General features: G+C 34.7%; 2 protein-coding genes and 1 long non-coding RNA gene across 3 annotated transcripts; 2 read left to right on the top strand and 1 right to left on the bottom strand.

The window, feature by feature from the left end:
- Positions 6482-9316, bottom strand: LOC109361515 (putative pentatricopeptide repeat-containing protein At3g47840). The gene is made up of 3 exons (XM_019606984.1): positions 9142-9316; positions 6764-8925; positions 6482-6585 (listed from the first exon to the last, which is right to left on the bottom strand). The coding sequence occupies exons 1-2, from the start codon at positions 9239-9241 to the stop codon at positions 6854-6856; spliced, it is 2172 nt and encodes a 723-aa protein (XP_019462529.1). The 5' UTR covers positions 9242-9316; the 3' UTR covers positions 6482-6585; positions 6764-6853.
- LOC109361513 (putative pentatricopeptide repeat-containing protein At3g47840) lies at positions 15299-18133 on the top strand. The gene is made up of 3 exons (XM_019606983.1): positions 15299-15473; positions 15690-17851; positions 18030-18133. Exons 1-2 carry the CDS (start codon positions 15374-15376, stop codon positions 17759-17761), a joined length of 2172 nt encoding a protein of 723 aa, XP_019462528.1. The 5' UTR covers positions 15299-15373; the 3' UTR covers positions 17762-17851; positions 18030-18133.
- LOC109361514 lies at positions 18174-19752 on the top strand. The gene is made up of 2 exons (XR_002109300.1): positions 18174-19032; positions 19171-19752. It is a non-coding gene; the product is annotated as an uncharacterized LOC109361514 (long non-coding RNA).

The following is a 20941-nucleotide window of genomic DNA, read 5'->3' as shown; positions in this document are numbered from 1 at the left end:
GGGAAGTTTGTGTAGGTATAGAAAAGTGAGGGGTGATTTGTGTAATTTTACTAAAATTCAGGGTGTGTCAGTGTAATTTACTCTAAATTTTATTAGTAATTGTTACTATAATAGTATTTTTGTTGTTGGTGAGACTCAAACTCACAAGTTATTGCTCGTCATTCCTTAAGTCTTTTATCTTTCACCATTATATCACATTATGACTCTCTCTTTCTTAACCTATTTATAATATTAAATACTACTATAACATTTGGATTTTATAGTGATTCAAGAGTCTAAGTTATAGGATGTCAACATGTTATATGTGAAAGTTTTTGGGATAGTCCAAATTGTGGTTGGTCTTTTTATCCTTCTCATAGGTGTTCTTCTAGTCTTATTAACTTGTCGCAGACATGTACATTTAGTTTCATTAAATCTTTTTCAGGGTATGGATATGTTGGATGAATTTTTTTAGTACTACCAAATGTATTTTCTCTCCTTTTTGGATAAAGAACTAATTCATTTCGGAGTTCGTGGTTGTCTCTCCCAATAAATGTCGCTCCTAAGAATTGAATTTTCGACCTTGTGGATCCAGTAAGGCCTTACACCACTAGACCAACATCGTGTTGAATTGGGAGAATCGTCATACTATTCACACTGTGAATGTTTACTCACCCTGCTCCTGGTTGAGAAAAATATTATGGGAAAGATATCTTTCACTTAGAAGGAGTCATGGGAGAGGTTAGTGGTATGTGGTGGGTGACATCAATGTTATATGTAATATGGGGGAGAGAGTCAATGTTAGTCATGGTTAAGATGATGCAGAAATAAATGAATTTAATAACTTTATTTTGGATATGAACTTCCATGACTTGGAGCTAAATGGGAGGAGATTTACTTGGTTCCCGATTGATGGTAATGTTATCCAATTTTATTAATACTATATCGGTCTTCAAATCGATGAGGATATTGGTATAGTGGTATAATGATTCAATTGATGGTTCCTTAATTAAACATACGCATATAATATATTAATGTTAAAGTTGGAAAATCAATAAAAAACAAATAATTTTTTTTATTTTCATTAAAAAATTAATTTTAAATAAAAATCGGCTTGTATAACCGGTACGATTCAATTGAAAACCGACCGGTATGACCGGTTTTGATCAGTATGATTGCATGACCGATATAATTATGGTACCGTACCAGTATTGAGACTGATTTACTGGTTGAACCAACCGACACGAACTAGTTTTATCAACACTAATGTTATGAGTCGATTAGGTCGCTTTTATATCACATGCAAGTGGATTGGTCTTTAAGGGTATGTGGTTTAGTTAGCTCTAGTAATAGATGTCTTACATCATTGCCCTATTGTTCTTAAAATTGTAATGGTGATTAGGATCCTAAGCCTTTCAGTTTTAACAATTGTTGGTTACTTTATGTTGATTTTTCTCAAGTGGTGAAGAGTAAATGGAGCTCTTTTAATATGAAAGGATGGAAAGTTTTTTGTTTGAAGTATAAGATAAAGTTGTAGAAGAATGAGATTAAGTTCAGGAATGTAAATGTGCATGGTAACCTTGACAACAAAATTTAGACTTTGAGAGCATCAATTATAAACTTAGATATGAAAGTTGAGATTATGACCCTTAAAAACTTGGATTCTCAATATAGATTACAATTTTATGCCTGCAAAAATGGAGAAGGACAAACAAATCAAGGTTTTGAGAATTAGAATTCTTAAAATTCCATTTTTGCCTTCATGTGCTATGTAGGAGGGTTTAATGCTAATCTTGTTTTTTACTAAACTTTGGATTTTTAGCTATTTTATATCCTGAAATTAAATTGATTCAGATATTGTTATAACTTTCATAATTTTAAAATGTATTCCGATCAATATACACCCTGATTCAACTCGTGCGGTTATCGGTTGGGCTAACCAAACATTTACAACAACAATATTTTTATTAATCTCTCTCTTCCTCGGAAATTGAACTAACTTCCATTTGATATATTATCCTTATTTCTATTGGTCCCTTCCACACAAAATGAAAAAATAATATAACAAAAATTCAATAACATATGTTCATAGAATCATGGTAACTCTTGAGTAAAAAAGGGGTACAATGATAACCTTGTTGGTACATATATAGTCCATAGCAAAAAGAACAAGGAATTATTCAAGAAAACAATTACCCTACACATGCCCTAATGAATAAGGGAATTAATAAAAGAAAAAGAGATGAACTCTTAATATGAATCAAAGGGTATCACCAAACTTGTCCAAAGTATAGGTGGAGTTGTGGGGTCCATGTAAGACATGTTGGTCCATGTAAGCATATTGTACACTTTCCTTAAAAATAAGGAAACAATTTTTGAGGCTGTTTTGGTTATCATAAGAAACCTTGAAGTGTTTTCTCCACCTTGTATACAATTTCCAAACACTCTCATTTGACTCCAAATCTTCTTCATCAAACACAAATGGTAATAATGAAAAATTACTAGTACTATTATTTTCATCCTCTTTTGTCACTATTGATGATGATGATGAAACTCTTATGTGATGATATTTGCATGTGTTGTTGCAAATTAAGAGAGATGATGCAAAACCAAAAGAAACCATTTTTGGAGAATGAGAATGTTGTAGTTGAAGTGAAGGAGGAGTTAGAGAAAAACTTGTTGCCATTCCTATGTTGGATTTGAGATTATGATGATGGAATGAATGAAGATTTTAGTTGCAATGTTGTGTTGGTGGCATTAACTTATATTAAGAAGAGTTTCATGTATTTATAGGTATTTGATATCTTGGAAATTGTAATGATTTTATTACATTTAAAAATCATATCATATCTTTGAAAATCAATATCATATCTTTTTAAGAACTAAAACAAAGTTTAAAGTATATCATATCTTTCTAAGTTTATAATCTAAATCACTGGAATCCATGGAAAATTAAAATCAAATCGTTTCCTAACTTTTAAGATTTCAAATACAAGATTTTACTAAAAAAATCAAATCTCATATAATCACATAAATATAGCTATTTATGTTCTTAAGAAAGTTTAAGTGAGAAAAATCAATAGCTTGTTGGTTAAGATTAAAATAAGATATTTACTTTAGTAAAAATAATTCTTCTATTTAATGCAAACTAATCTCTTTAGAGGCTTAGACATTATAGGTCAGAATAGACTAGTTCACTATACACAAAAACTTGAATCGGGATCACCTGTCTCAAAATGAGAGTGTCCTTGTGTCCCTAGTCTATGAGTTTTCTCCAAGTAATGTAAATATGTTATTGTATATTTTTAGAATTTTTTTTAATTAAATCACTTTTTCATTGGATCGGGATAGAAAATGAAATAGGAATGGGGACAGGTGATCCCTGTCCCAAAAAGTTAGGTTACAAACATAAAGCTTAAGCAACTAATCAAGTTAAAGAAATAATATCATTTTAATTTAGCTTAGAAAGTTTGATTTTGAAATTTTACCTTAGAAAAATGAAGGATATAATCTTATTTACTGTAAGTCTTAGATTTTGTAAATAGCCTTTAAAGTATACATTTAAAAACATTTTCAGAATAAAAGATTACAGTTTTTCTTCTAAATCTCATAAAAAAAAATCACTTTTTTCTGATACAAACACTTTCCTCAAAAGGCAAACACTTTTCTCATAAACTCATTTTCTTCATCACTTCCTAGAAAGATGTCCTTGATGAGAATACATCATATATTCAGATTGATTCACATGAAAAAAATAGATTGCCTAATCAAATATACTTCCTCTCAAAAATGGAAAAAAATTGAAAAGTTGAAAAAAATTGAGGAATGTGTTCTATGGATAAGCAACAAACGTGTACTAACTTAAGTTGTACTAACTTACCAAAATGTTTTTCAAGTTCCTAGAACTGTAACTGTGTTAAATACTTGGTAGGGAGAGTTTTGTCGCCATGGAGGGGTCATATCCAGGTTGAGCACGATCGCCTCCGGTCGGTGAAAGATAGCTCTGGTTTAGAGACACAAAAATGAAGAAACCATTAGCAATAGAAGAGGAACACCCTCATGCTCTCAGTTAATTCTAACACTTCAAAACAACATCAAATCATCATAAACTCATTTTGCAATGAAAATTCAACACAAATTACTAAGCCAGCACCCAGCCATACCAATAGTCCACCATAAAAGGGCAGCTCAGTGCACATGACTCCCACTTAGTGGGTTTGATGAGGGTAGATGTATACAACTTTATCCTCGTAGGCGGAGAAGCTGTTTCCAGGATTTGAACCTGTGACCTCATGATCACTAACCAACAACCTTACGTTGCGCCAATCATATCATTGCATTCACACACTGAATATAGAGAAAGGGTCTTCTAACTCAAATCATATCATTCTCAAGTGGCAACATTTATTCTTAACCTGTAGATTATGTATCATTTTGATGTTGGTAACTAGGGAGTTATTGAACAGCCTAACAGTACTAAATAATTTTAACTTTCACAACAGATTGTATCAAGGTAATGTCTACCTAAACTGCTAATATTTCATGACCAAAATGATAAAGAAACATGTCAACTACAGGGACCATAGTCTATGAACTAGAGAGACACAAAATGCAAAGTTGCCATGGTGATATGTTAGAAACATATATATGGTAAAAGTTTAAGATCCAATACAGTGACTTGCTTTTTTAGGGTAATTGACTAACCAAATTCAGCAAAAAACTTCAACAAACCAGAATACATATACAAATTTTTTGCCTGCATCAACTTCATTTATTATTTTTAACAAATTCCACTTACAAGTTACAACAGGACCAAAATAAAATACTGAGTGAATAGTCACTTTAGTCCTTAAAAATTTTCATGTGTACCAAAATAGTCTTTGTCGGGGTCATAAAAAATGTTAAAAAGGACCAACTTGACCCATTTTGGTATTTTTGGGAACCATTTTGGGTTTTAAATTTTTTATGGACCAAATTGCTACGCACAAAATATTTGAAGGACCTTACTCTAAAATACTAGTAACTAACCAACTGATTGAAAATATAATATCCTGCATCTAGAAGACATTGAAAGGCATTATTTGTACCTTGTGATGAGGAAAATCAATGTGAGAAGGATGAGAAACATTCTTCACAAAAGTATCATATCCATAGAACAGATTACGCTGAATGTTAACCGTCGAAAACTCTGGTGTGATGAACATATAATATTGTCAAACTAATCACAAAATTGAACCAATTAAATTGGAGGCTTGGACACGTTATCTTTCTCCGGAGTCCCAACCATTCACATCGGGCAAAACAAAAAGCAAGCCTTGAGACACGCCAACTTCGGAACCTAGTGGCACATGCTCTACGAGACCTTCAGGCAAAGCTTGGAGGATTCTAACACAAGATCTACACTCATCAAAAGATCATCCATGATATGAATACTGCAAGTTTTCATCTTTATTGATCCTTCCTTCCTGCAAAAACCATATACCTATTCTTATATCAACCATTCCTATTTCGTCCATCCTCTTCTCTTAAAAGCTAACTTCAATCTTCATACAGAAATAAAATTTGTTAAAAAAAGAAGACCAAATAGGGAGTGTTACACTTACAGATAATATGAAAAAGATAGTGGGGGCATTTGTCATCTAAATATATGAGCAATGGAATAGAAACTTTTGCAAGTTTCTTGTATATATGGTGACATAGCAAGATAATTCCAGCACAACTAATCTGGTAGTCGGTAGAGGCTATATTCAAAGATTATACAAGGTCTCAAACAGCAGTGTCTTTAGTACATCGATTAGTTATACTTATATCCTTTAACAGTTCTTGAAATACATTGGTCTTCAGGAAAGAGTCCAAGGGCATTATACACATCTGCACAATTCATACTGACCAGCTCTGTAATTTAAAATTCCTCAACAGTTGAGTAAGTGAAATAGTTCAGAACCCCAAATATGCATGCACAATTGAATGGTAATTCAGTGTGGTCAGCAAAAAATCAGCAATTGACTGACTCATAAGCATAATTTTTCAAAATATAGAGGCAAAAATAAAAATCCATGCTTCATAGTTAACAGAGTGGAAAAATATTGTTTAATTCTAGCTTTAATGCAATCAAAATAAATACATCAACATATGTCACCAAGATAATGAGACATATCATGAAAGAAATGTCACGTACCGTGTAGGAAGGCATACACAGCAGAAGAAAAAACAATAAAATAAAAATAGTCATCACTAATAACATAACTTTTTTAATAGGAAAAAAAGAAGAAATCATAGAAGAAACAATGTTTGAGTAAGTTCTAACATTGCTATACAGCTGCTTATTCAACAATATACTTCACAAGAAATAGTATCTTACTGCACAATGGAAGTGATGCATACATCCATGACTAGCAAGAATGCATAACAAACTTTAGGCCAAAAGAAGAACATAAAACAAATACCTTGCTCATCAATAAAAATTACCTTTTGATTCATTTACTTGGTCAACTTTTTTTTGCACTCTTGTCAATGATATTTGACTTCGTTCCAAATTCAAGTATGTATCCATGTTGAACAAAATATTGAGTGTTCAAATGATTTGAGTTGGTGAAACAATTCCAAATAATCGGGAGCACATATGTTGTCCCACTTTTTGTACCACTCCATGTACCATCACCTCTAATTGGTTGAAAAAAATTATTGAAGTTAAAAATATAATTATTAAATATTATTTTGACCAATCATTTCTCCTGGCACATGGAGTGGCACAAAAGAGTGGGACAGCAGATGTGGACCCCAAATAATCATTTGAAATCTGCCTTCATAATATGGAAACTCAGAAAAACAATTGTTGTAGCACTGGCATACTGAGGCACAATTCAGCTTTCTTCTAATCTTCAATATTTTCTACATGAGAAGCTATTTCCATCCTAGCATCTCCTGTCCGTGCACTTAGTAATTCCAGAATGGTTATGATATGTTCACTGTGGGAGTGAGACTGATCCCCAGAAACAAACACATTTAATTGATCATTGACATTAATCCATGACCATCCTGGCTCCTTTATTACACCCTTCGACTTCATCACCTTCCGTATATGTGCAGCTTCCTTCCACCTCCCCTTGGCAGAATATATGTTAGCCAGGGTGATGTGAGTTCCAGCAGAATCCGGATCCAAGTGAAGTATCTGTTCTGCTGTCCGTCTTCCCCGGTCTACATCCCCATGAACCCTGCATGCTCTCAATAAGGTAGACCACACAACATCATCACTATGGAAAGGCATGCTTCGTATCATATGCTCTGCTTCACTCAATCGCCCTGCTCTGCATAGAAGATCGATCATGCAACCATAGTGTTCTTTTGAAGGACTGATCCGGTACTCATTACTCATTAACATGAAGTAGTAGAAACCAAGATCAACCAATCCAGCATGGCTACATGCCGTCAGAACTCCAATGAAAGTCACATAGTCCGGTTTTAAACCAATACTGGAGATCTTCTCAAACAAACTAATGGCCTCCTGGCTATAACCATGTTCAGCATACCCACTAATCATGGCTGTCCATGATACAATGTCATTATTCTTGATTCCATGAAAGATTTTTGAAGCTTCCTGTAGACTCCCACATTTTGAGTACATACTAATTAGAGCACTATGGACCATTGTTTCATGGTCTAAGCCAATGCACAGGACATGAGCATGCACTTGCTTCCCTTGCTCAAGAAATGCCATGCTTCCACACACACTCAGCACACTAGCAAAAGCGAATTCATTTGGTTTTGGCCCTTCCCTTCTCATCCATGACAGATAGTCAAAAGCTTCCTTCGCATAACCTCCTTGAGAATAAACAGCAATTATAGTGCTCCAAGAAATCATATCTTTTTTTGTCATACCATGAAACACTACTGAAGCTGAAGTTAACATACCACATTTTGAATATAGAGTAATGATGGAATTCGCCACTGACAAGGCATCTACCATGCCTAGACGCAATATGTGGCCATGTATCTGTTCCCCCCATTTTATATTAGCAAGATTTGCGCAGGCAGAAATTACTGCTGCAAAAGTGTATTCATTAGGAATGACATATGATTTTCTCATTCTTTTAAATGCTTCCACTGCATATTCTTCTTCACCCATCTGTGCATAAGTCGTAATAAGGGTTGTCCATGACACTACATCTGGCATCCTCATTTTTTCAAACAATCGCATGACGTTGTCTGGTTTCCCACATTTATTATACATGGTAGCAAGAGTGTTAACCACAAATGAGCTCTCATCAAACCCTTGTTTTACCGTTTGTGCATGTATAGCTTTCCCATGAGTTAAACAACTTGAATCAGCAGATGCTTTTAAAGCAATTGCAAATATATGTGAATCATAACCCACTTTTGATCTCCACATTTCAGAAAAGTACAATAATCCCTCCATACAGTAACCAGCATGTACAAGCCCCGCAATAATGGAAGTCCACGATACTACATTTCTTGTTACCATTTCTTCAAAGACTCTGCGACCTTGCTCTACTTTGCCTACTTTCATGTACATATCCACTAGGGCACTGCTGACAAATACTGAGTTTATTAAACTAGATTTTAGTGAAAACACATGCAATAATTCTCCAAAACACACATTCATGCCAAATGCACAGGCCTTGAGTGCAACACTAATCATGAATTGGTCCTTTTGAAGTCCTTGGTGGACCCACATATTTGAGAACAAGATCAATGCTTCATACGAGTCTTTGGCATTGACATAACCGGCTATTAACGTAGTCCATGAAATCTCATCTCTGTGAGGCATTTTATCAAACATATCCCTCGCTTCACGCAGTTGACCCCGTTTCACTAGTTGCTTCAGTTCAGAGTTAAGTTCAAACATATTATGAACATAATAAGCATTTGGGGCTAGCTGCTTTGGTTTTTCTTCCAATATTAGTTCTGGGCATGCAGTGGCAGGTCCTGTAAATATACTAACTTATATAAGTTTGAAACATGTGTGCCTTGAAACAACTTTGAAAAGCTTTATATCAATACCCTTTGAACTATTACTAACTTATCTACTACAATTGGACAATAAAAATGATTATTCAAAAGAAAAATTAGAAAAACAATCAGGAATTGGAAATTTTGAAAATTTAGCAGAATGCTCCAATGATTATGTAATAAAAGATATACCTGAATGGAGAGAGAAAGAAGCGTAGTGACGAGGATGAAGATGGTGGTGAAAAGGACGCATGAGTTTGAATATGTAAGAAGCATGCATTGCTTTTTTCATGAATGAGACATTATATCAAACAGGTTAAGGGCGACAATGAAATGGCAAACAAATAAATGAATGAGTAAATAAATAACTCACATAAATGGGTTAGTGGTAGAGAGAGAGAATGGTGGAAGAAGAAGAGTGACTGAACGGAACAGAGTGTTGAGCTTTTGGTACATATATAACAATATCAATATTTAAGATAAGATAAAAACTCGTGTGAAAATACGTATAATACATCACGTATCATTGTATTTATGATATTTTTTATTATAAATTTGAATTAGAATTAAATTTTTAATATGTTGTCAAAATTTTATTAATTATTTCTACAGCATATATATTCACACAAGTTTTTATGTTAAGATTATTATTTTAGAATATCTGATTAATCTTTTTTTAGGGATAAGACTTAAGTCTCTGTAAAATATCACTCCATCTAAAGCTTAAAAGATGAATTCTTGCTAGCTATATTTATAGTCAAAGACTCAAAAGGATTTTTTCTTACGTAAGAGGATACATTGGTTATATAAAAAGTGATTTTTATTCTTTGTATAACCTCTAAAATTGTTAGGTTAGTTAAGGATGGGGTGTAAGTATAGATGACAAAACGGACAATGTCGGTTAGTATGCTCACATAGTTCACTTTTTTTTTGCAGACAATATATACAAATTTTGTTTATTTTCCCATTTCCATGCTCGTGTGTCTGCCAAGCTTGCGGGTATTTCTATTGTGCAATGTGGACAACCCACAAACATAATTGAAGAAAAAATAAGAAATTTTCAAATAATTATGATGTAATATAATTTTTAATGCCTAAAAAGATTATAACATATCCTAAGTAAGCATAAGCATAGTACTCTGATTCATAGCTGAAATAGACCTCAAACCCAATCCACCTTCTTTTGATGGGCTTCACACTTGCTGCCAAGCTACAATTACCAGCTTCTTAACCTTTGTATCCTTTAACCATGTGAAATTTTTAATGCAGGTGTCAACATATTTCAACAACTTAGTAGGCCAAGAGTAGACATGGAAGCTATAAACTAGCATATTGTGGATTGTGGATTTAACAAGCTCAACTCTGCCCATAATTGACAAGGAGAAACCTTTCCATTTAGCAAGCTAGAAGACAATCTTGTAGGTTGGAGGTGGATACTCTTAGGCTTGCTTTGAACAAGGGAACACCTAAATATGAGAATGGGAGATTGTCAACAGTGAAGCCTAACCAAGATATTAGATTCATGATCTTCCTTATAAAGGCTTGTGTAGTGAAGAATTTACACTTGTTTAAGATGATAGTTTGCCCAGAGGATTGGGCATAATCAAGGATCAAGTCTTTTAGAACCAAAAGTTCTCTCTTGATACCTTTACAAAAAATCATGATATCATCAACATAAAGGACATGGATAGGGGTCTAAAGCATGCAGGGTCTAGATATGGGACTGATTTTTTATATCCAAAGTCAATTTGGTTAATCCTCTACTGAAGACTTCCTCTGCCAAGCAGAAGAGGAGGGGGACAATGGGTATCCTTGCTTAACACCTATTTTACAGTTGAAGAAACCAATGTTTTGTCCATTAACAGAGTTGGACAGCTTTTCAGAGTGAATGATGAGCTAATCCAGTTTGTGAATTTGCTATTAAAGCCAAATGCTTTAAGAGTGTCAAACAAGAAGTTCCAATCCATTGTGTCAAAAGCCTTTTTGATGTCCAACTTGATAGCTAAGTTGCCTCATAATGTTTTATGTTCAAGGAGATTGATAGCCTCAGAAGCTATGCATATGCAGTCCTTAATGTGCCTATCTTTGATTAATCATTTTTGTTCAGTGTAGATAATTTTTGGAGCAATAGTAGTAAGCCTGACAATTAGGACTTTTGTTATGATTTTGAATTGAAAGTTAGTCAAAGCAATGAGCTTATAGTCTTCAATTTTATCTGCACCGTGAGACTTAGGAATAAGAACCACAATCTTAGAATTGAGATTAGGCTTGTAACACCATAGTCCGATCACGACCATGAGCCCCCTCAACTTTCATGGCAAAAACAACAACCTTGATTTCCTTAGGCAAAGGAATGATAGTGAATATGAGATTATCCTCCTCTGAAACTAGATTAGGGGCCACAAACTGAATGAGGTTATTAGGTTGAGTGATGTTGTTAGAAGCATACAAGCCAGAAAAATAGGACAAAACATGGTTGATAATATTAGGAGGCTCCAACAGGATATTGTCTCCCTCCTTTAAAAGAGTCAAGGATTTTGTGGCTTGCCTAATTTTGGTTGCCTTGTGGAAGAAGCTAGTGGCCTTGTCCCCACTTGTGTTCCAATTAAGTAAGGATTTTTCCTTCCAAAGCTCCTCTTCCACAGATAAAGCATTCAATATATCATGTTCCAAACACATTTAAGGTGAATGTCTCCAAACACATTTAAAAAAGTCAAGTCAGTTTTTACTGTAAGGTGAATGTCTCCAAACACATTTCTATTCCAGCTTCTCAACTCTTTCTTTAGGATCTTGAGTTTTTGGGATAGAACAAACATAGGGCAACCAACAATCTCAGTGTTCCAGTTCTCCTCAACAACCCCTTTGTGATTCAGGTGTTGCAGCCAAAGGATGCAGAGCATCAAAGGATGATGATCTCATCCAATTCTAGGCAAAGTGCAGCAGGTTGTGTGGCTCCAAGCATCAAGCAAGCTATCATTACAAATGCTCCTATCAAGTCTTTTCTCAGTATGAGTTGGACCTCTTCTTTTATTGAACCAGGTAAACTCTACTCCAATCAATGCACGTCATATTTGAGACAAATGCATTTATATTTTGAGAAAAAATGTATGCATTAACCCTATGAGTTTTATACATTGTTATTGTATAATTAATCATTCATATTTAACCATTATTGACTCTTCAAAAAAGTAATTTAAGTGAATGGTGTGGTGATTGTGTATAAATCTTTACACTCATAGTGTATAGATCTTTACACTCATATTACACTCTTATATTTTTTGTATCATCATTTAGGACTAAATTTTAATTAGAATTAACTTTTTTTTAATATGTTATAAAGATTATATATATATATATATATATATATATATATAATCTTTATAACATATTAAAAAAAAGTTAATTCTAATTAAAATTTAGTCCTAAATGATGATACAAAAAATATAAGAGTGTAATATGAGTGTAAAGATCTATACACTATGAGTGTAAAGATTTATACACAATCACCACACCATTCACTTAAATTACTTTTTTGAAGAGTCAATAATGGTTAAATATGAATGATTAATTATACAATAACAATGTATAAAACTCATAGGGTTAATGCATACATTTTTTCTCAAAATATAAATGCATTTGTCTCAAATATGACGTGCATTGATTGGAGTAGAGTTTACCTGGTTCAATAAAAGAAGAGGTCCAACTCATACTGAGAAAAGACTTGATAGGAGCATTTGTAATGATAGCTTGCTTGATGCTTGGAGCCACACAACCTGCTGCACTTTGCCTAGAATTGGATGAGATCATCATCCTTTGATGCTCTGCATCCTTTGGCTGCAACACCTGAATCACAAAGGGGTTGTTGAGGAGAACTGGAACACTGAGATTGTTGGTTGCCCTATGTTTGTTCTATCCCAAAAACTCAAGATCCTAAAGAAAGAGTTGAGAAGCTGGAATAGAAATGTGTTTGGAGACATTCACCTTACAGTAAAAACTGACTTGACTTTTTTAAATGTGTTTGGAGACATTCACCTTAAATGTGTTTGGAACATGATATATTGAATGCTTTATCTGTGGAAGAGGAGCTTTGGAAGGAAAAATCCTTACTTAATTGGAACACAAGTGGGGACAAGGCCACTAGCTTCTTCCACAAGGCAACCAAAATTAGGCAAGCCACAAAATCCTTGACTCTTTTAAAGGAGGGAGACAATATCCTGTTGGAGCCTCCTAATATTATCAACCATGTTTTGTCCTATTTTTCTGGCTTGTATGCTTCTAACAACATCACTCAACCTAATAACCTCATTCAGTTTGTGGCCCCTAATCTAGTTTCAGAGGAGGATAATCTCATATTCACTATCATTCCTTTGCCTAAGGAAATCAAGGTTGTTGTTTTTGCCATGAAAGTTGAGGGGGCTCATGGTCGTGATCGGACTATGGTGTTACAAGCCTAATCTCAATTCTAAGATTGTGGTTCTTATTCCTAAGTCTCACGGTGCAGATAAAATTGAAGACTATAAGCTCATTGCTTTGACTAACTTTCAATTCAAAATCATAACAAAAGTCCTAATTGTCAGGCTTACTACTATTGCTCCAAAAATTATCTACACTGAACAAAAATGATTAATCAAAGATAGGCACATTAAGGACTGCATATGCATAGCTTCTGAGGCTATCAATCTCCTTGAACATAAAACATTATGAGGCAACTTAGCTATCAAGTTGGACATCAAAAAGGCTTTTGACACAATGGATTGGAACTTCTTGTTTGACACTCTTAAAGCATTTGGCTTTAATAGCAAATTCACAAACTGGATTAGCTCATCATTCACTCTGAAAAGCTGTCCAACTCTGTTAATGGACAAAACATTGGTTTCTTCAACTGTAAAATAGGTGTTAAGCAAGGATACCCATTGTCCCCCTCCTCTTCTGCTTGGCAGAGGAAGTCTTCAGTAGAGGATTAACCAAATTGACTTTGGATATAAAAAATCAGTCCCATATCTAGACCCTGCATGCTTTAGACCCCTATCCATGTCCTTTATGTTGATGATATCATGATTTTTTGTAAAGGTATCAAGAGAGAACTTTTGGTTCTAAAAGACTTGATCCTTGATTATGCCCAATCCTCTGGGCAAACTATCATCTTAAACAAGTGTAAATTCTTCACTACACAAGCCTTTATAAGGAAGATCATGAATCTAATATCTTGGTTAGGCTTCACTGTTGACAATCTCCCATTCTCATATTTAGGTGTTCCCTTGTTCAAAGCAAGCCTAAGAGTATCCACCTCCAACCTACAAGATTGTCTTCTAGCTTGCTAAATGGAAAGGTTTCTCCTTGTCAATTATGGGCAGAGTTGAGCTTGTTAAATCCACAATCCACAATATGCTAGTTTATAGCTTCCATGTCTACTCTTGGCCTACTAAGTTGTTGAAATATGTTGACACCTGCATTAAAAATTTCACATGGTTAAAGGATACAAAGGTTAAGAAGCTGGTAATTGTAGCTTGGCAGCAAGTGTGAAGCCCATCAAAAGAAGGTGGATTGGGTTTGAGGTCTATTTCAGCTATGAATCAGAGTACTATGCTTATGCTTACTTAGGATATGTTATAATCTTTTTAGGCATTAAAAATTATATTACATCATAATTATTTGAAAATTTCTTATTTTTTCTTCAATTATGTTTGTGGGTTGTCCACATTGCACAATAGAAATACCCGCAAGCTTGGCAGACACACGAGCATGGAAATGGGAAAATAAACAAAATTTGTATATATTGTCTGCAAAAAAAAAGTGAACTATGTGAGCATACTAACCGACATTGTCCGTTTTGTCATCTATACTTACACCCCATCCTTAACTAACCTAACAATTTTAGAGGTTATACAAAGAATAAAAATCACTTTTTATATAACCAATGTATCCTCTTACGTAAGAAAAAATCCTTTTGAGTCTTTGACTATAAATATAGCTAGCAAGAATTCATCTTTTAAGCTTTAGATGGAGTGATATTTTACAGAGACTTAAGTCTTATCCCTAAAAAAAGATTAATCAGATATTCTAAAATAATAATCTTAACATAAAAACTTGTGTGAATATATATGCTGTAGAAATAATTAATAAAATTTTGACAACATATTAAAAATTTAATTCTAATTCAAATTTATAATAAAAAATATCATAAATACAATGATACGTGATGTATTATACGTATTTTCACACGAGTTTTTATCTTATCTTAAATATTGATATTGTTATATATGTACCAAAAGCTCAACACTCTGTTCCGTTCAGTCACTCTTCTTCTTCCACCATTCTCTCTCTCTACCACTAACCCATTTATGTGAGTTATTTATTTACTCATTCATTTATTTGTTTGCCATTTCATTGTCGCCCTTAACCTGTTTGATATAATGTCTCATTCATGAAAAAAGCAATGCATGCTTCTTACATATTCAAACTCATGCGTCCTTTTCACCACCATCTTCATCCTCGTCACTACGCTTCTTTCTCTCTCCATTCAGGTATATCTTTTATTACATAATCATTGGAGCATTCTGCTAAATTTTCAAAATTTCCAATTCCTGATTGTTTTTCTAATTTTTCTTTTGAATAATCATTTTTATTGTCCAATTGTAGTAGATAAGTTAGTAATAGTTCAAAGGGTATTGATATAAAGCTTTTCAAAGTTGTTTCAAGGCACACATGTTTCAAACTTATATAAGTTAGTATATTTACAGGACCTGCCACTGCATGCCCAGAACTAATATTGGAAGAAAAACCAAAGCAGCTAGCCCCAAATGCTTATTATGTTCATAATATGTTTGAACTTAACTCTGAACTGAAGCAACTAGTGAAACGGGGTCAACTGCGTGAAGCGAGGGATATGTTTGATAAAATGCCTCACAGAGATGAGATTTCATGGACTACGTTAATAGCCGGTTATGTCAATGCCAAAGACTCGTATGAAGCATTGATCTTGTTCTCAAATATGTGGGTCCACCAAGGACTTCAAAAGGACCAATTCATGATTAGTGTTGCACTCAAGGCCTGTGCATTTGGCATGAATGTGTGTTTTGGAGAATTATTGCATGTGTTTTCACTAAAATCTAGTTTAATAAACTCAGTATTTGTCAGCAGTGCCCTAGTGGATATGTACATGAAAGTAGGCAAAGTAGAGCAAGGTCGCAGAGTCTTTGAAGAAATGGTAACAAGAAATGTAGTATCGTGGACTTCCATTATTGCGGGGCTTGTACATGCTGGTTACTGTATGGAGGGATTATTGTACTTTTCTGAAATGTGGAGATCAAAAGTGGGTTATGATTCACATATATTTGCAATTGCTTTAAAAGCATCTGCTGATTCAAGTTGTTTAACTCATGGGAAAGCTATACATGCACAAACGGTAAAACAAGGGTTTGATGAGAGCTCATTTGTGGTTAACACTCTTGCTACCATGTATAATAAATGTGGGAAACCAGACAACGTCATGCGATTGTTTGAAAAAATGAGGATGCCAGATGTAGTGTCATGGACAACCCTTATTACGACTTATGCACAGATGGGTGAAGAAGAATATGCAGTGGAAGCATTTAAAAGAATGAGAAAATCATATGTCATTCCTAATGAATACACTTTTGCAGCAGTAATTTCTGCCTGCGCAAATCTTGCTAATATAAAATGGGGGGAACAGATACATGGCCACATATTGCGTCTAGGCATGGTAGATGCCTTGTCAGTGGCGAATTCCATCATTACTCTATATTCAAAATGTGGTATGTTAACTTCAGCTTCAGTAGTGTTTCATGGTATGACAAAAAAAGATATGATTTCTTGGAGCACTATAATTGCTGTTTATTCTCAAGGAGGTTATGCGAAGGAAGCTTTTGACTATCTGTCATGGATGAGAAGGGAAGGGCCAAAACCAAATGAATTCGCTTTTGCTAGTGTGCTGAGTGTGTGTGGAAGCATGGCATTTCTTGAGCAAGGGAAGCAAGTGCATGCTCATGTCCTGTGCATTGGCTTAGACCATGAAACAATGGTCCATAGTGCTCTAATTAGTATGTACTCAAAATGTGGGAGTCTACAGGAAGCTTCAAAAATCTTTCATGGAATCAAGAATAATGACATTGTATCATGGACAGCCATGATTAGTGGGTATGCTGAACATGGTTATAGCCAGGAGGCCATTAGTTTGTTTGAGAAGATCTCCAGTATTGGTTTAAAACCGGACTATGTGACTTTCATTGGAGTTCTGACGGCATGTAGCCATGCTGGATTGGTTGATCTTGGTTTCTACTACTTCATGTTAATGAGTAATGAGTACCGGATCAGTCCTTCAAAAGAACACTATGGTTGCATGATCGATCTTCTATGCAGAGCAGGGCGATTGAGTGAAGCAGAGCATATGATACGAAGCATGCCTTTCCATAGTGATGATGTTGTGTGGTCTACCTTATTGAGAGCATGCAGGGTTCATGGGGATGTAGACCGGGGAAGACGGACAGCAGAACAGATACTTCACTTGGATCCGGATTCTGCTGGAACTCACATCACCCTGGCTAACATATATTCTGCCAAGGGGAGGTGGAAGGAAGCTGCACATATACGGAAGGTGATGAAGTCGAAGGGTGTAATAAAGGAGCCAGGATGGTCATGGATTAATGTCAATGATCAATTAAATGTGTTTGTTTCTGGGGATCAGTCTCACTCCCACAGTGAACATATCATAACCATTCTGGAATTACTAAGTGCACGGACAGGAGATGCTAGGATGGAAATAGCTTCTCATGTAGAAAATATTGAAGATTAGAAGAAAGCTGAATTGTGCCTCAGTATGCCAGTGCTACAACAATTGTTTTTCTGAGTTTCCATATTATGAAGGCAGATTTCAAATGATTATTTGGGGTCCACATCTGCTGTCCCACTCTTTTGTGCCACTCCATGTGCCAGGAGAAATGATTGGTCAAAATAATATTTAATAATTATATTTTTAACTTCAATAATTTTTTTCAACCAATTAGAGGTGATGGTACATGGAGTGGTACAAAAAGTGGGACAACATATGTGCTCCCGATTATTTGGAATTGTTTCACCAACTCAAATCATTTGAACACTCAATATTTTGTTCAACATGGATACATACTTGAATTTGGAACGAAGTCAAATATCATTGACAAGAGTGCAAAAAAAAGTTGACCAAGTAAATGAATCAAAAGGTAATTTTTATTGATGAGCAAGGTATTTGTTTTATGTTCTTCTTTTGGCCTAAAGTTTGTTATGCATTCTTGCTAGTCATGGATGTATGCATCACTTCCATTGTGCAGTAAGATACTATTTCTTGTGAAGTATATTGTTGAATAAGCAGCTGTATAGCAATGTTAGAACTTACTCAAACATTGTTTCTTCTATGATTTCTTCTTTTTTTCCTATTAAAAAAGTTATGTTATTAGTGATGACTATTTTTATTTTATTGTTTTTTCTTCTGCTGTGTATGCCTTCCTACACGGTACGTGACATTTCTTTCATGATATGTCTCATTATCTTGGTGACATATGTTGATGTATTTATTTTGATTGCATTAAAGCTAGAATTAAACAATATTTTTCCACTCTGTTAACTATGAAGCATGGATTTTTATTTTTGCCTCTATATTTTGAAAAATTATGCTTATGAGTCAGTCAATTGCTGATTTTTTGCTGACCACACTGAATTACCATTCAATTGTGCATGCATATTTGGGGTTCTGAACTATTTCACTTACTCAACTGTTGAGGAATTTTAAATTACAGAGCTGGTCAGTATGAATTGTGCAGATGTGTATAATGCCCTTGGACTCTTTCCTGAAGACCAATGTATTTCAAGAACTGTTAAAGGATATAAGTATAACTAATCGATGTACTAAAGACACTGCTGTTTGAGACCTTGTATAATCTTTGAATATAGCCTCTACCGACTACCAGATTAGTTGTGCTGGAATTATCTTGCTATGTCACCATATATACAAGAAACTTGCAAAAGTTTCTATTCCATTGCTCATATATTTAGATGACAAATGCCCCCACTATCTTTTTCATATTATCTGTAAGTGTAACACTCCCTATTTGGTCTTCTTTTTTTAACAAATTTTATTTCTGTATGAAGATTGAAGTTAGCTTTTAAGAGAAGAGGATGGACGAAATAGGAATGGTTGATATAAGAATAGGTATATGGTTTTTGCAGGAAGGAAGGATCAATAAAGATGAAAACTTGCAGTATTCATATCATGGATGATCTTTTGATGAGTGTAGATCTTGTGTTAGAATCCTCCAAGCTTTGCCTGAAGGTCTCGTAGAGCATGTGCCACTAGGTTCCGAAGTTGGCGTGTCTCAAGGCTTGCTTTTTGTTTTGCCCGATGTGAATGGTTGGGACTCCGGAGAAAGATAACGTGTCCAAGCCTCCAATTTAATTGGTTCAATTTTGTGATTAGTTTGACAATATTATATGTTCATCACACCAGAGTTTTCGACGGTTAACATTCAGCGTAATCTGTTCTATGGATATGATACTTTTGTGAAGAATGTTTCTCATCCTTCTCACATTGATTTTCCTCATCACAAGGTACAAATAATGCCTTTCAATGTCTTCTAGATGCAGGATATTATATTTTCAATCAGTTGGTTAGTTACTAGTATTTTAGAGTAAGGTCCTTCAAATATTTTGTGCGTAGCAATTTGGTCCATAAAAAATTTAAAACCCAAAATGGTTCCCAAAAATACCAAAATGGGTCAAGTTGGTCCTTTTTAACATTTTTTATGACCCCGACAAAGACTATTTTGGTACACATGAAAATTTTTAAGGACTAAAGTGACTATTCACTCAGTATTTTATTTTGGTCCTGTTGTAACTTGTAAGTGGAATTTGTTAAAAATAATAAATGAAGTTGATGCAGGCAAAAAATTTGTATATGTATTCTGGTTTGTTGAAGTTTTTTGCTGAATTTGGTTAGTCAATTACCCTAAAAAAGCAAGTCACTGTATTGGATCTTAAACTTTTACCATATATATGTTTCTAACATATCACCATGGCAACTTTGCATTTTGTGTCTCTCTAGTTCATAGACTATGGTCCCTGTAGTTGACATGTTTCTTTATCATTTTGGTCATGAAATATTAGCAGTTTAGGTAGACATTACCTTGATACAATCTGTTGTGAAAGTTAAAATTATTTAGTACTGTTAGGCTGTTCAATAACTCCCTAGTTACCAACATCAAAATGATACATAATCTACAGGTTAAGAATAAATGTTGCCACTTGAGAATGATATGATTTGAGTTAGAAGACCCTTTCTCTATATTCAGTGTGTGAATGCAATGATATGATTGGCGCAACGTAAGGTTGTTGGTTAGTGATCATGAGGTCACAGGTTCAAATCCTGGAAACAGCTTCTCCGCCTACGAGGATAAAGTTGTATACATCTACCCTCATCAAACCCACTAAGTGGGAGTCATGTGCACTGAGCTGCCCTTTTATGGTGGACTATTGGTATGGCTGGGTGCTGGCTTAGTAATTTGTGTTGAATTTTCATTGCAAAATGAGTTTATGATGATTTGATGTTGTTTTGAAGTGTTAGAATTAACTGAGAGCATGAGGGTGTTCCTCTTCTATTGCTAATGGTTTCTTCATTTTTGTGTCTCTAAACCCTCCTCCTCATCTTCATCCTATCCTCATCCTCATTCTCGTCTTCATCCTTTCCTCTTCCTCATCGTCATCCTCCTCCTCATCCTTCTCTTCATCCTATGCTCATGCTCGTCCTCATCCTATCCTCGTCCTCATCCTCTTCCTCATCCTCATTCTACTCGTCATCCTCATGCTCGTCCTCATCCTATTCTCATCCTCGTCCTTATCCTATTCTCATCCTCGTCCTCATCCTATCCTCATCCTCGTCCTCATCCTCATTCTCGTCCTCATCCTATCCTCATCCTCGTCATAATCGACATCCTATCCTCATCCT

The sequence above is a fragment of the Lupinus angustifolius genome, chromosome LG12 (assembly GCF_001865875.1).
Source record: "Lupinus angustifolius cultivar Tanjil chromosome LG12, LupAngTanjil_v1.0, whole genome shotgun sequence".
Taxonomy (NCBI): domain Eukaryota; kingdom Viridiplantae; phylum Streptophyta; class Magnoliopsida; order Fabales; family Fabaceae; genus Lupinus; species Lupinus angustifolius.
Note: the sequence above shows the minus strand (reverse complement) of the source record. Positions and strands in the feature narration are given on the sequence as shown.